This window comes from Anopheles bellator, chromosome 2, assembly GCF_943735745.2.
Source record: "Anopheles bellator chromosome 2, idAnoBellAS_SP24_06.2, whole genome shotgun sequence".
Classification (NCBI taxonomy): Eukaryota; Metazoa; Arthropoda; class Insecta; order Diptera; family Culicidae; genus Anopheles; species Anopheles bellator.
The window spans coordinates 75,231,285-75,247,097 of NC_071286.1; the positions used below are offsets into that span (position 1 = coordinate 75,231,285).

At 49.0% G+C, this 15,813-nt stretch overlaps 3 protein-coding genes across 5 annotated transcripts in view; all 3 read left to right on the forward strand.

Annotated features, from left to right (window-relative positions):
* The first annotated feature begins 4,315 nt into the window (after positions 1–4,315).
* On the forward strand, positions 4,316–9,017 carry LOC131211434 (serine protease inhibitor 28Dc-like). Of its 2 annotated transcripts, none has more exons than XM_058204889.1 (3): positions 4,316–4,385; positions 6,913–7,459; positions 7,550–9,017. In XM_058204889.1, the coding sequence occupies exons 2-3, from the start codon at positions 6,918–6,920 to the stop codon at positions 8,439–8,441; spliced, it is 1,434 nt and encodes a 477-aa protein (XP_058060872.1). In that variant the 5' UTR covers positions 4,316–4,385; positions 6,913–6,917; the 3' UTR covers positions 8,442–9,017. The 2 variants fall into 2 exon arrangements, with proteins under 2 accessions (XP_058060872.1, XP_058060873.1); XM_058204890.1 differs by lacking the exon at positions 4,316–4,385 and adding an exon at positions 6,721–6,847.
* A 538-nt stretch (positions 9,018–9,555) lies between these two features.
* LOC131208055 (phenoloxidase-activating factor 3-like) lies at positions 9,556–10,852 on the forward strand. The gene is made up of 4 exons (XM_058200698.1): positions 9,556–9,768; positions 9,825–10,033; positions 10,093–10,370; positions 10,437–10,852. The coding sequence occupies exons 1-4, from the start codon at positions 9,556–9,558 to the stop codon at positions 10,850–10,852; spliced, it is 1,116 nt and encodes a 371-aa protein (XP_058056681.1).
* A 328-nt stretch (positions 10,853–11,180) lies between these two features.
* LOC131210414 (restin homolog) overlaps positions 11,181–15,813 on the forward strand; it is a 42,216-nt gene continuing 37,583 nt past the window's right edge. For both annotated transcript variants that reach the window (XM_058203655.1, XM_058203656.1), the window contains exons 1-2: positions 11,181–11,320; positions 12,672–13,065. In XM_058203655.1, coding sequence (XP_058059638.1) covers positions 12,714–13,065 — 352 coding nt within the window. In that variant the 5' untranslated portion in view covers positions 11,181–11,320; positions 12,672–12,713. The remainder of the gene's footprint in view (positions 11,321–12,671; positions 13,066–15,813) is intronic.

Below are 15,813 nucleotides of genomic sequence, written 5' to 3' on the forward strand. Positions count from 1 at the left end.
GAGCAATCGTTTGGTTACGATCGATAAATATGTGCTCGTGTGTGTCTGTTTGAGTTTTACACCGGCGATTTTATTGATACGTATTTATTGAACCATCCTTCTGCCATTCTACACAGGAGCTAAGTAGTGCCATGCGTGCTTTAGAACATCGATGAAAACTCGGTTCGAAAGTGGGGTAGTGTACGTTATCTATCTCTAGCTCTGACAGTGATTGTAGCAATACGAGGAATGTAATGTACTCTACCGTAGTCATAAGAATAATAAAACCTAAACCGAGTTATAACTCTTTCAAACGATTTCGTTTGTTTGTTGTTTGGAATTCGCATGAACATGTTAAGAAATTTATTCAAAAATAAGCACCGTTAACTCGCAAAACGACGAAGTAAATATCCGCCTTGACTTTGGTGTTGTGGACACACATCCACGAGATTGGCGTCAATGGCAATTTGAAATTATAATTAATTAGAATAACTCGTCATGGGACCTGCGCTGGATCTGCATTTGTCAGCAGCCAGTCTCTTATTCAGTCAATTGGACGGTGCAAAGAAAAAAGTGACAGATTTTAATTAAAGATCTCGCTGATCAGATCAAAATCATTCAGCACTAAAGTAATGTTGACTCTTTTGGCGCAAAAATCGTAGGATCTGACGGAAGCTACAGCAAAACAGTTCTTAAGCTGTATGTCCACCATTTTATTTACTTCGTTCCAATGTTTCCTTTAGGTTCGAATGTGTATTTCAATGTTTGATTGTGATTCGAATATTTAAGTGAGACCACACGTGTTGGGTCCTTTTTTAAGTTCTTTGGAAGCAAGAAAGAATTACCGTTTTTTTCGTGTATAACGCGCACCCAGATTATAGAGCTAAAAAATTTGGGAAAAAGGTGCGTTACCCGGGCGCCACACTATGAGAAACTTGGATAAAATGTATGGCAGGCCAAGAAACTATGAATCTTTTGCTAGAGTACCGTGCGTGACTTTGAGTTGCTTTTGAGCGCCTTTTGTTTACGGGATATTTTCTCGTTTCGGGGGTATTTTTTTCAATTTGACAGTTTACGGCAAATTACGGCAAATTTTTATTGCTTTCCAAAAATATGGCTAGTTTTTCGACAGTGGATCAAATTTTGACAAAAATGGCCATTGAAGGAGAAGGAAAGGAAACTGAAAAATCAAAGCATAAACACACGAACTGTCATTTCATTCACTGGAGCTCACGGAATATCTCGCGCAAAAACTTCAAGTGTGAATGCTAGCTTATCAAAAAACCTGTAGAGAAAACTCATAGTGTGGTCGAGGCGTTATACATGGAAAAATACGGTAGATTGTTTTGAGCGCCTTTAAGTATGCAATCCAAAGCACAGGCTTCCGTTACAAAGAATCGAATTGAATTTAAATTTAATTTTTTTTTTCTCTAAACACCTTGAAAACATTCTTTTTTTATGTTATCCTCTCACCGTTTCTTACATAAGACATGGTGGGATAGTTTTGCTGTAGCTCTATTTCGCAAAGAAAATTACATTTTAATATACCATGCATTCATTTTACTGTCAATTACGCAACTCAAGAAGGGAATACAAAAATAGAGCTGGATTTTGGTATCCTCTGCATTCAAATGCGTTTTTCGAGTAACTCGCCCGCCAAGACACGCAAATATCGTCTAACGATGATGTGTTTGGCTTTAAAGATCTGAAAAACCCAACCCAACAAAATGGTTCTGGTGACACACGACTCTGCCAACGTTCTCTTGCACCCTGTTCACCCTCGATGCGTAGCGATTGCGCTATGCGATTAACATAAATTAGAGCAAATTGTACGTGCACGTACTTCGCACGAAGAATGCCCAATTGTTTCGTGCCAGCCGGTGTTAATGCACACATTTTAGCGTTGGAGCCACAGACCCAACTTGCGGAGCCGATGCCGTGCTCTGCGTCAGCATGACTCATCGTTCGTCCGCTTGTTTGGCGGGGTTCGAAGGTAGCTTTGAACCGAGTCCAGCACCACCATTCCCGTCGATCACTGCGGGAGAAAAGAGTTTTTGAATGTTAAAGTCCACCCGACGCCCTGGTGTGTCGATCACTCACGACCGCCCATGTGGGTTCGATAGATGGCGTCACGATCGTTGGCGGATCAATGGAATGCTCGTCATCAATATTGATGATTCGCTTTGGGGGCCAAGACTTTGCACTTTGAACGTGCGATCTGATTATAACATAGCGAGAACCGTATCCTGAGTTCGGTACACGCTGGCATGGATTTTCCTTTTTTGAGAAGCGCTTAGGGTCGCAGCTTAGCTATCAACATCTTAATCGCCCCCAGGATGACTCTTAGAACGATGACAGTGCACAAGCAGTAGTTCCGGAATGAGCTCGGCCAAAGCCAGTGAAGCACTAACCCAAGTTTATGCTTGTCCATTTAACGTGCGAAATAGAACTGGTGAAAGATGAAACACGGTTAAGTTATTTTTAATGATTTGCCATTTGCAATTAGTTTGACCTCTGCCTGGGCCAGGGCGTCATTGCGCTGTCTTCTCGCCTTTGCGTTACAAACAGCTCGACTCTAATCTGTATTTTATAGCCATCGTTTGACGTTGGTTAAGTCCTCTTATTGTGAGCTCCTCGCAGGCAGATTGAATTTTTCCTTAAGTGTCCATAGGGCTCAGAAGGGTGAGTGTTAAATCCTTTCAAAGAAACGATGGCGAATGTCAATGCTTTCCACAATTACGTTTACGACTACAATTGACGTAAATCATCTCATCTGCAAAACGTTCCTACATGGCGAAAGGTCAACAATTGACAGAAATACTCTTCCCGGTTAGGTACTTCGATGAGTTAGCGTGTTTGCTGAAATACTAAGCACTAGGGGCGAGCTGCCTTTATGCTGCGGCTTCACGGGTAACGAGGCCGGTGGGAAACTTCGTTGGATTATCCAACCCTTTGACGTTCGTCGCTGCCGTGACTGGGTCCCGATAAGGAATCAATCAGTCACCACCGGCGACGCGGTAGATTTTCTGTTGATCACCCATTTTTCACAAATTCACCGTCCAAAAGCGAGACTGTCCACATGGATTGCCGTTTTTCGCCACTGACTGTGTTTGAAGACACAGTTTTCCCAGAACGGCGCTATGACTAACTAAAGGTGGCTTCGCATCGGAAGCCGTTGTGTAAATACAGTAAAACAGAACCTTGTGATAAGCGGGTGCTCCATTTATGAATGAAATGTGCCCAGCAAGGCATCACGCTGAAGGATGAGTCGGTGCTGCGGAGTGACGTTTCCCGAAGCTCTGATAAGGCGATATTTGTTTTATGATACAAAACACCAACGGACGTGACGAGACGTCGAACCGTTACGTCGTAGAGCCGCTTATCAATTCTTTTTTACGAGTGGAGGCAAATTCCATTCGTGCGATGTGTGGTCGCTTCAGGTGACGTCTTCGTGAATGTTTGTTCAATTGGCCAAATACTGTTTCGCAGAACTTTTACGATACATCAGCGGTGACGTGATTAATGGCTGTCCAAACTGGTGCCTATTTTGGTACCTATACTATTATCCTTCTGTTTTATTTACCTTGGGTCTGGGCAATCGTTGTATGACGATTTGCTAGAATGCTGCCAGGTTTCCGGATTTTCTTGATTACACTTTTATGGAAAATTTTACGGACTTTCCTGTTTCCGCTCCCATACTAAAGGGAATGCCTGTCGGGGGTCCTGCTAAAATTACCTCTTTCAGAAGAACCCATGGTTTTCTAAACGTTTGAATAAATTTGCATACGAACATGTGTTGAGTTTTTGTGTGCGGAACTAGGCTGTGCGTTTCTGTACCACGAAGTCCTTCAATCTGGAGAATCACACGAGTAAGCATCGGCCACAAGAGAACTCTGTTCCAACCGCCGACGGCATTAGCCTTCACGGCGCGAAGAATGACTTCACTTGACATTTCGCGATCATCAAAGAGAAAAGAGACCAATCACTTCAGACCTCCTGCGACCCTGGCAACCTCCTTAGAGGCCAGAAGAGCCGGGCTCGGCCGGGCTTTCCCCAGTAGAGCTAGCCATCTGGGGAAAGCTGTTTTTCGGTACCCACGCGAAGGTAGCCGTTAGCTCGGGAAAATTGGACAGCCCATTCTTGGGTGTTAGGTAAGGGGCAGCCCTACGAAGCAGATGTTCCAGCCCTTCCAGCCGTGTCCCTGCCAACCCTTTTGGCACTGCGCACGTACTTCGTTGGCCCGCGACACGACGAACGTTCAGGCACACGAAGCGCGTCACGAAGTCTGTGACTTATAAGTGTTTGAGCGTGCGATCGTTCGGCATCAGTTGCGAGAGGAAGCTTCTACGAGACGGACACGCGCGCGCACAAAAAGTAATAAACTGTGTTTAGCCCAGCTTGCTATGGTGAGTAGAGTTGTGCGGTTAGAGCTGCGCGAAAGCGGGTTCGAGCCTTGGAATATTTTACCCTTTGTCTGGTGCCTCGGAGCAGCAATTAGCATGGGCAGAGTTCGTGATGCTCGTGAGGTGATGGGTGGTGGCAAACGGCGTTGAACCCCCGGAGTGCCTGCGGAGATTGTGAGAGATGAGCTTTACAGCCACCCGTGATCGCTGTCTTGGCAACCTTTGTCGGTTGACATTGAGGAAAAATTGTAGCATGCTGGGATCGTATCCGTTCCGTATCGTGTTTGGCCTACGGGTTGTTCGATTTTTGCGCAGCCGTATCAGACGTGTATTGTGTTGATCGTCCGGTGTGTGTTCTTTGTGTGCCTCTTTGTGTGTTTAGCGAGCTTAAACAATTATTTTAATTGTTGTCGCACGGATTAGCAGGATGGCGCTTTGCGTTCGTTGCACAGTGATTGGCAACATCGATTGTATCGGTGTTCGAAAATGGTCTTCTCATTTGTGAACTGTGTTTTTTTTCTAATAGAAGTTGTAATGTTTCTCAAAAAGACTAGTGACGTCGTGTGAGAGTGACTTTTGTGGGAACGAAATTAAACCAAAGTAACCCGAAAAAGAACCACCCTTGAACCACCCTGACGGCGGTTCGCCAATGGCAAGATTAATGGAAGAGATGAATTAACTGTCTGTTCCACGCTACCGAAACTCGCAGCGTGATCATGGTCGCTACTTTTTTGTGCCCCATTTCGTTCCTAGTGGGCATGATTGGCACAGCAATGGACTCAAGTGTAGCAAAGCGAAACACAACAACATCGGGGCCGATTCTTCCCACCCCGAGGTGCAGTAATTTGCCTAATGTTGTGTTCGTGCAAATAAAGACTCTCATCTAATTTTAATGACGGTGTAGGTCCGTGAAAAGTGAATTACTTTGCGCCGTCAATCCATTAGCAGGATCGATTTCGTCCGCACGCCCGTAGAGGTGATGGCGTCCCGCGGAGCTTACTACGTTCTCGTTTAGATGCTTGAAAACAGCTTCGGTTTATGGCGAAACCGGTACGGCACAAACAACATCTTCTAGAAGCAGCCGCCGGCAGGCGGTGAGCTTCAATAATCCGCGTCGCTTTGATTGATAGCTCCTAGAGGGGAATCGAAAGTCAACATTTTAACGAACCAACATTCTGATACATTCTAAATGGCTATGGTGTCGGTTTTTGGCATCACGCTTTTAGCGCGTGGGCTAAAACAATGTAACATTAATTATCATCTCATAAAAACTGGTCCTGGTTGCGAATCAAATATCAACCTCCTGCGAAGCCACACGTGAGTCACAACCGCCGGTTTTGGGAAGAAACTCAACGAAAGCCTATGAACGCTCGGGGCCTGTTGAAAAACAGCGCGAAGGACAGCCATCCGGCAAACGCACGGCCGGTGCTCTATCCTTGAGCTCGGTTCCTTGCCCGCCGTCGGCCAAAGTGTGCTGAAACAGAGCGCTTTTTCCCAGCTACAACCGGACTGGCGCATTGTTCGAAGCGCCCCCACCACGGGTTTCCGAACAAGTTTCCGAAGCAACTTGCGAGATCGGCCACTTAGCGCTTCGCTTAAGCATGTGCATCACATTATCACGTAACACGCTCGCTATTCAATTAGTCGGACCCGGGACTCCACGAGTTGGCGGAGTACTTTCGAACTACGCGCAGTTGTTGACATCGCGCCCTGAAAGGGCTCTCGGGCCCTATTGATTGATTGGCCGGTGATTGTGACGGACAGATCACCAAGAGACTGATCGACTGTAATCGAAGACATCTTTGAGGCATTCGATGGCCGGAACCGTACTTAATGTCTGCTACGTCACGACGTCAAGTCGTCGATCGGACGACAGATGCTCATCTTGGTCGTGTTTATCGTGATCGTTAAGTTCGCTTAACCATGATGAACGTCAAGTAAGAGTGAAAGTGATTGATGACTCGTTAAGGATCCTCCTCGGAGGAGCAGATCGAATGGGCGACCATTTGATTGTTTAAAGTGGGAGTGTACCTTCAATTTTTGCTGTGCCTCAAAATCGGCGATCAAGAGTTTGTGTCAATTGCGATTCTCGTTCTCATGGTCGTTGCGATCAGTGACTGCTACCGGCGGAGACGTGCCTCGAATGCACCTCCTGATTGAGACACTTCGCAGAACTTTACATTAATTAAAATTCGTTCCATCACGTCGTTTGTAGCGTCGGGTAACGCGCGGTGTCGAGTTTGAAAATACACTGCAGATTTATGGTCGCTACGGGAGGCACGACTCTACATCAGGCGTCACGCGACCACGGTGTATTTTCCGCTGGTTTGGGAATTTCCGTCGATAACTGGCAAGGCCTGTTTGTGTGTTTCGTGCGAGTTAAAAACGAATAACAAGTGCCGACGGTGCAGTAGTTGCGAAACAGATCACGCCCACAAACCGGTCACCACTGGTTGCTTTCTGAGGTCTTCGGCACTAAATCATTGTTAATAACCAAATTACTATTGGTGTTCTTAATTTTTTTTTACAGCTATAATGAAGTCCTACCAAACAGTTTCGTTCGCGCTATGCCTTCTGCTGGTAGCATTGGCCGATGCCCAGTGGTCCCGGCGGTATACGACCAGCTACACACCGTTAGTACGCAAGACAACGCGGAATTTTGCGTCGCGCCTAGGAGTCGACACTGGGCCAACGACCGCCAAGCCACGCACCAGCTTCGCCCAGCCACCGCAGAATGATCCGCGGGTAGCGCAGTCGGTGGTGGATTTCATGATACGGCTCAGCAACACGATGGTGCAGCAGCAGAGCAAGGCGGAGCTGTTCTCGCCGCTCAGCGTCTCCATGGTGGCCCACCTGTTGTACCTCGGCTCGAAGGGGGCCACGCATGCCGAGTTCAGCAAGATACTCATACCGCCCGGCATGGAGTGGAAACAGCTACACCGCAGCTACGGAGGCGTACTGGCCAACCTGATGTCGCCGACACCGATCGATGCTCTGCAGGAACCATGGCGCCGCCAGACCTGCCCAAAGGAGGACGACTACGATGACGCAGGCGAACGGTCAACTCCGGCCCCAAAGTAAGTGCCACTAGCCTGGCCTGCGTAACGACCGCTTTCTACGTTGGAGACGTATGGACGTATTTTTAACTGTGTTCCGTGTTCCGCTAGATCTCAAATCAATCGGGTGGCCAACGGCATATTCTACCAAACCGGGCTACCGATCCATCAGCAGTACGTGAGGCTGGCGCGTGAAATCTACGGTGCCCTGGTGCATCCACTGGACCTGAACGCGGCCGATGCGCCCGCGACCATCAACCAGTGGGTGAGCCACATGACGGCTGGCAAGATCAACAAAATGATCGAGGGTCCGTTAGGCGGCAACTCCGGTATGGTGATCGCGAACGCGCTCTACTTCAAAGCCAAGTGGAGGAATCAGTTCGATGGGCTGTCAACGCGCGACGCTCCCTTCTTCCCGGACGGTTTCGACGGTCCGTCGTACCGCGTGAAGATGATGACTCTGAGTGCCTGCTTACCGTTCCACCGGACCCGCGATGCGGCGGACGTGACGATTCTGGGACTTCCGTACCGGGACGACACCACCACGATGTACTTGATTCAGCCGGCAAACTCGAGCCGGACGGCGATTCGACGGCTTCAGGCTACGCTGAATGGAAAAACGCTCGACACGCTGATCAGCCGCATGAAGCTGATGAAGACGAACGTCCGACTGCCGAAGATGCACCTGCGGAGCAGTGTCGATCTGACCCAGTCCTTCCAGCGGCTCGGTTTCAATTCGATCTTCAGCCCCGCCAAGAGCGATCTGACGAACATGTTTCCGACGACCAACGGTGGCCCGAAACCGTACGTCAACCAGATTATACACAAGTTGGACCTCTCGGTTGATGAGGAAGGAACCGAGGGGGCCGCCGCTACGGCTGCGCTCATCGATCGCATCGGATCGCCAGCGTATTTCAACGGCAATACACCGTTCCTGCTGTACGTGAGGCACGATTCCACTGGACTGCCGCTGTTCTACGGCCCTGTATTTGATCCCCGATAAGACATCGGTTGGTGTGGAGGAGGGGGCCAAACTAATTACCGAAGTATTCCCAGGACTCGCCAGTCCGTTAGTGTTAGACCAAAGAGCTGTATGTGTTAGGGTTATGTGCTAGCTTGCCTATTTATTCAAAACACCGGAGGCGCGATCTGGTTGTAGTGGGTGCGAAATTGTAATTTAATGAATTGACGGTATTAGCTTTTTAAAAAAGGACGAATCTTGTAGGACAGTTACTATTTGTATTTAGGACCGGGCTACAATGGGGTTATCCATTGTGTAAAATCGTTCTCGAAGTGGCAATAAAATTTTATACTTAATCTAAACAAGCTAATGGATGTTGGAGTCGTGGCCGTGTTGGTTGGCTAAATATAAAATTCTTTGTTATGTTTACTATTCATTCGGACGTGTCGAGGGAAACGGCAGCTCGAGCATTCCATTCGCGAGTCTCTTCTCGAATTCAAATTAATATCTAATTAATGCGTCAACAGTAACGAAAAAAAAGACGGACATGTATTCGCTTTTATCCGCCGTAACGCGTCTGCGGAAACACCACATACCCAGCGGAATCTTCTGCGGAATAAACAAAAACACACAATAAACACATACCCTATTGCGAAGACCGCAACAAGCAAAGCTGAGTAAACATAATTTGAGGCAGAACTTTGTCATGCAGAACGGGAAAGGAGCCCACATTTGAATACTGCGTCGACCGAACCGATCAATCGTGGCTCGACCGCGGCCGACGGACCTGTGGAGAAGCTGAAATTCCGTGGCGGGAAACATGCTGTCGAAGGCACGGAGCAGGGCACTGGTTGGGCAAAGCACGATCGTTACGGTGTAAGAGAGATGTACTGATACTGGTTTGGCGAAAAGTCGATTCGGGAGATCCCCGAAAGGCAAGTTTGACCATAATGCGCCTTCTGACGTCTGGAGGTCCACCCGGTTTGGGCATCTCAGTTTGCTCGCAATCTTCTCGTTCCCTACAGGTGGTGGTTGTTGAGGTTGATGGCGCAAAGCCAAATTGCTACGATGCTACGCAGTGTCCTGCTGGTGGGTGGGCTTACCGTTGCCCTGTTGCTCGGCCCTTTGGTGTCGATCGTTGACACAGGTAAGCGTGATGCGTAAGGTACCCGGTATGTGTCAACCTAATGTGAAACTTCCGGCAGCGGCCATCCGCAGATGCGAAGAGACGCAACGATGTGTGCAAATTTCACTGTGCGGTCAGTATCTTCACTACGTCCACGAGCCACCGAAGAACTGGCCCCCGAGTGTGCGCCAGGCAGCCCTCGAGCGGCTTTGTGATACTCAAGTGTCCGTCAATGGTTCTAAGGTACAGTCGGTCGGTTGAGTACTGGAGGACTGCATAATAGCTGGTCACTGTTTCAGATTTATTACATCTGTTGCGAGACGGGAGAAGTCATCTGCGGCGTATCGCGGGTGCAGCTGATTGCCTTCGGACAACAGGCCAGAGCATATGCGTTCCCGTGGATGGTGCTGCTTGAGTCAACCGTCAGCGAAGAGCTTCCCTGCGGTGGCAGTCTTATTAACGATCGCCACGTCCTGACGGCGGCACACTGCGTGAAGGCGCGCCAGATGTGAGCCTGTGTGGTAAATAACTTTGAGCCATTATGAATAGACTATGATTTCACTTCAGTGTCGGTATACGCGTGGGGGTGCATGATCTCAATCTCGATCGGTACTGTGACGATGAGCGTGTCAGCTTCAAAACTGATGACTACAGCGACGAGAAGGACCCGAACGGCGGCACGGACGGTGGGGACAAGACCGAAGATGACTACTTCAGCAGCTGTGGGCCACCGACTCAGCGCATTCCCGTCGAAACGATAAGCATCCATCCCAAGTATAGTCCACGGTCGAAGCGCAACGACTTGGCGATCGTTCGGCTACAGTATCCTGCCGTCATCGGGTACAGTAAGTGGGCATTAGTCACCGCCATGCATTGGTTCCATTGACATCGACATCTTTCGCACACCACAGGCGTTATTCCGATCTGCCTCCCGGTGACTAACGAACTGCGAGCATACCGCCCATCGGACTCTTTCGTGACCGGCTGGGGCCTAACGGAAGAGGGTGAACGGTCCGCTGTGCTGCGCTACGCTATCTTACCGACCGTGCCCGCGCCGGATTGTGCCTTGATCATCAAGGAACTTGATCGAATGATTGTGCTGGACGACGAAGGGCACTTGTGTGCGGGGGGAAATAGCAAAGCGGCCCACTGCCACGGCGATTCCGGTGGCCCGTTGCAGTACATTTCCGGCTCGCGGCACTTCGTGCTGCAGGGTGTGGTATCGTTCGGCTTGAATACGTGTGGCACCAAGGTGGCACCGGGCGTGTTTGCTAATGTTAGCAACTTTATCGACTGGATCGTGGAGGAAGGCAGAGTGGAGTTGTGATGTTTGTGAGAATAAACTATAAGCGCAACGAATCCGATTTCTCGTTTTCTCGCGTTTCAACCGCTGCGTATTGATTCAAATTGATTTTGATTTTGGTGTATCCCAGCGCACCCTGGCGATTAGCGTTGGCAACTGCTTAGTTTGGAACGCTTCTCGCCAGAGGGCGCTGACGAAATTTTTGGCCGCAGCTGGAAAAAAGCTATATTTTCTTACATGTGAAAAAGCCATATTTTCTTAGATAAGAAAGAGACATATTTTCTTGCATGAGCAGAATCTGACAGCCGCTGTCAAATCAGCCGAATGTGACAGTTGATCAAAACAAGTTGCATTTTTGTGCAAAATAGTCCGTCGGTATTTCGGGCTCGCTTTTCCAACCGTGCGTGAAACCGTGCGTTCCGTGCGTTCCGTGCGTTCGCGGGGGAAAGCTTCGTGCAACCACCGTGCACGGTTTCCGTTCGCGTCACGAAGGTAAAAAGGAGCCCAACGCAAAAGGATTTCCCCGGCGTGCGTTTCGTGGCGTATTTTGTTCTTCCCCGTTGTGTATGTGTTTGTGCGTGAATTAGTGATTTTTTTTATCAGCACGAAGGGCCTTTTGTTTACGTTTACGTGGTCCGCGACTCTTTTGGTGTTCTCGAATGCAGTTCTCGGGCCTACGCGTTACGCAAGTGGCGGATCGGGTTGTATGGGTGCACGAGTGTTGGTGTGCCTCGGCGGCGATCGGGTTAACGGGGCACGGTCCCGATGATGGTGATTAGGCGATTCCGCCGCGAGCGAATTAGATCGCCTGTGCGAGGAACGGTTTGGAAAGCGGGAAGAAAGTGGCGGTGGCGGCGCGGCGCGAGTGTCCAGCATCAGCTGTCCGTCTGGTGACCGCGATTTCCGACCGTTCCGACCGCGCATCGCATCGGAATGTTGAGGGCGGCCCCATTGCTTTGGTTGGCGGCGTTTTCCTAGGGCCTTTCGGCTTTCGTGACCTTCCGTGGCTGGGAATGGCGCGACGCAGCGTCTAAAAATAAGTGCCCGATGTTGGTAAATACGACGGCGCGACGGCAGAAACCACCACTCAACTCAATGGGTCTCTGGCTTTGACGCTTTTTCCTATCGAGATGGCCAAAAATTGGCTCAAGGGTAGTTTGAATTGCCTCGCAGCAGTTCCCACCGGTTGCCGGAGCAACGGAACGGAACGGAACGCATTTTCCGGCCACTTTGCACCATTTTTTTGTCAGTTAGTCCGTCGCTTGACTAACTGCCAATTGAAGTGTCCAATGTACACTCGAGAACAGCGCAAGTTTCCAGCTCAGCTTGCTTCGATTTTTCACTTTGTGTTGCGATTTAAAACAATTTCCTTTTTCAGTTTTATTCTTTCATCGGCTGCTGCGAAATAGGGTAAGTGAGATTTTATTTTTAAGTGCTATGACTACTTTCGCTCTCTCCGAATTTCCGTTGCTCTGTCCAGTAACTGTTTGGTTCCTGCTTCATAGAAGTTAATTTTCTCAAATCAACTGCCATTTGATTTTTTGGGCGTCCCTCCACTTTTGATCAGTTGTCTTTAGCACAGTAGTCTGCTGAGACACTTCTCACGCCACACCAAACCAAACGCAATGCAAGCAAGATTGTGACGCAGGTTACGACTTCCGATTGACGTGTGCTGTGAAAACGGTTCGTGAAAAGTGAGTCGTGAAAAAAAATGTTCTACGTTCCGTCACATAATCGCAACCGCGTCGTGTGCTCAGTCGGTGTCAGGGCGTAGAAAAATCTCGCATAAAAGTAGTGTCGTCGCCGCCGAAAAGTAAAAGTGGTTTATTTTTTGCCCGCCCAGTTTGTTTCTGTTGCCCAGTGATTCTTGTGTGTTGTGTCTTCGATGGAAGAAAGTGGTTCTAGTGCGACGGAAGCGGCACCTCAGAGCAATGGATCCACCGAGACGGGCGAACCGCCCGCAGTTGCCAACGGTGGGTCCGTTAGGCCACCGACAGCCTCCGGAATTCAGCCACCGAAGGTACGCGCGATCGCGAAACCATCCGGTATTAAGCCTCCATCGGCCAACTTTGGCGGTTCCACTACGTCGCTGGCCAGCACCAGTTCGCAACTGACGACTGCATCCGCCGCCACCGGCACCGGAACGGCCACGGTGCCCTCTTCCGGCACGCGAATCGGTCGGCTGTGTCTGGCACACGGCACACCGAAGGCCGGCCCACCACCGCCGGAACCGAAATGTAAGTTTGTGCAGTTTAGAAAATGTTCTTTGGCCAATCCAATTCGCTTCCTGTTTGTATTGTGCCTTCTATCTATTTTCCATTGAAATCTCACAAAATGAGCTTATTGGAAATTTTAAGATGCTTCGCATGCTACCCAACGTAGTGCCTACTATGTTTTCATCCCATCGATGTACTAATTATGTTATGTTACGTTACAGCCATGTCTAAATTTTCTGTACCATTGAATCATCATGGTGATTTGGTTGCCACGATCGGCTTCTTCTCAAGTCCGCGATCCAGCTGCGCGCGCATTCGAAATGGGCAATTAATGGACCATTAATCGAAATCAATTATCATTACGTCAGCCATCAGTCGCTAACAAGTGGATCGATGTGACACTAATTTAATTCAACGCTCACGCCCATCTTAAGAGACTCCTGGTTGTGTCTCTGGTGTTCCAGGGGAACGGTTTTTGAACTCGAAAGCGAAAGCGATAGCTATGCCTGTACCAAAGTTTCCACTAACCGCTGATCGCATCATTTTCGAGAGATTTGTACACTGTGCCCGATTTTGTCGTACAAGGTGATTTGGCGATTTTCTCTTGAGCCGTTCTACCTTCGACCTATCGAAGCTCTCCGTAAACAGAAACGTTCTCCTACTGGGCAAACAAAATGTTAATAATCAAGTTGTTTGTTGGGTGGTCGCTGGAGTGTTTCCCCGCTTCTTCGGGTCACCGCACCTCCCGGGGCTGATCACGGGTTCCCGTCGTGAGAAAGGGCAGCAAAAACCGTTCACTATCGTTAATCAATTTCAACAACGACGTGTCATTCAGCGTTGTGACGCATGAGATGAGGTTGCTTCCCACAATCTTGCCATGCTGATCGGTAATGGGAACTAAACGCTGCTGGATGGGCGACACTGCCGGTCAGGCCCTTTGGGCCACCGGATTACTGGTGCCCCTGCTGCGTGCGTGCTGGCTGCGTAGGGCGGAAGTGCTTCGAGCATGGATGGAAAATTATGTTTCTTCATATCTGCGACTCCCGCTGGTCTCGCTGTCAATCGCACAACTTAAGTTGCCGTTGGCCCACGGCACACGGCCTGTCTCCGGATTGTCTTCGAGTCTTTCACCGTATCCGGGGCTCTTTAACCGTGGCCCGTGGTCTGCTTGTTTGCCCATTTTCTTCCCCGGGAGGCGTAAGCTTAAGGCCCCCACACACCGGGAACGTTACGTACGTTTCGACGCGACGCGACGCTTTTTCGGACCTTTCACACCGGTTACGAACGGCGGCGACAGGCAACGCAAAAGTCTTTCGCCCTGTCGATCGGGCGAAAACAATTAGACATCTTGGGTAGTTAAAAACTAATCGAAGATTACTCAATTGACGTTTTTTTTCGTATCACAAGCATGCAAAATAATTTTCACTTAATTATTAATTGTAATACAAACACAAATTCATCATGAAACTATTTTAATTCTCGCACCAAAAATTCAATGTGTCTTGAACTTTCAAACTTCGCCCCACTCACCCAAAAACCAAGTATACGAACCTTGGCCAAAGTTTTTAAGCGATACAAAAGGAGCGTTGTCTTTTCATACAGATTCGTCGTCGCCGTACGAAGTTTTCGTCGACGCCGGTGTGAAGGGTCCCATAGAATCCCATACGAGACAACGCACGTTCGCTACGCTACGTTCAGCTCATTTCATTTGAGTTTTGGTGTGCAAAGGCCGTTAGGTTTTTTCTGCACAAGAGAGACCCTTCGGCGTCAATCGATTCGCGATGTCCGATTGGCCGACGGACGAAGTTTCCCTTTCGGGACGGGAGCCGCCCGACTGTGGCTTACCATTTCCGTGAGCTACACATCATTCGCCTGCGGTTACCCGTAGGCCCATCCGGTCAATTTCCTGCCCCGCGAATCTTTGACCGGAGATGGAACTACCGTACCGCGCTTTGCTTGGATGGTTGGCCAAAAGTTAGTCAAAAGTGTACGGCAATGATTAGCTCGCCATCGACTTTCGATCACCGGGGAAGTGTGCTTAGTTCGATGGAAGGCGGAAGCTATTCCATGACCCTTTTCGCATAAATTGACGCTAACCAAGTCGGGCTTTTGTCACGGAGAAAACGAAAGTCGATTGAAACAATCGGCTTTGGAATAGGCCGCTTAATAAATGCCCCGCATTGTTGTGGATAAATTATGAGACAAAACGAAAGAAATGTAATATCACAAAACGAACGGGTCGTCTTGGTGCTTTCGCTTTGAGTCGGTTTGTGTTTCATCTCTTGCCAACGAACGCCTGACCCATCTGGAGTTGTAAGACTGCCGGGGCAAGTGCGCTGTAATTACGATCAGGGTTTGAGAAAATCCCAAGCTAACGACTTTGCAAACGACTTCACAGCTTCACTCCAGCTGTGCAATAAGTACATTTATGTCGCTTGCGTTGGTTGGCCACAGCGCAAAGGCTCCACTCGGAACGTCCGTCACCAGAGCAATCAACCGATATCCTAAGGGTCTCGTTGTAGGATTCCATTAGCTTGCACTCCTTGTGACGCAATGGCCGTGGCTGTTGTCCTGCAAATGGGAACGGTTCCGGATGTTTAATAATCAACAAAGCAGCGCCAGCCAGCAGGGCTCCAGCTGCTTGGAACCCGCCCAACGCTCTCAGAAGGAATCAACAGCAACATTGAGCGCAAAAATAAGGACGACCGTTTGTGAAAGTGCATTTCACCGGTAGAAGAAAAGATAACAAGATAAAACCGGGGATTGCAA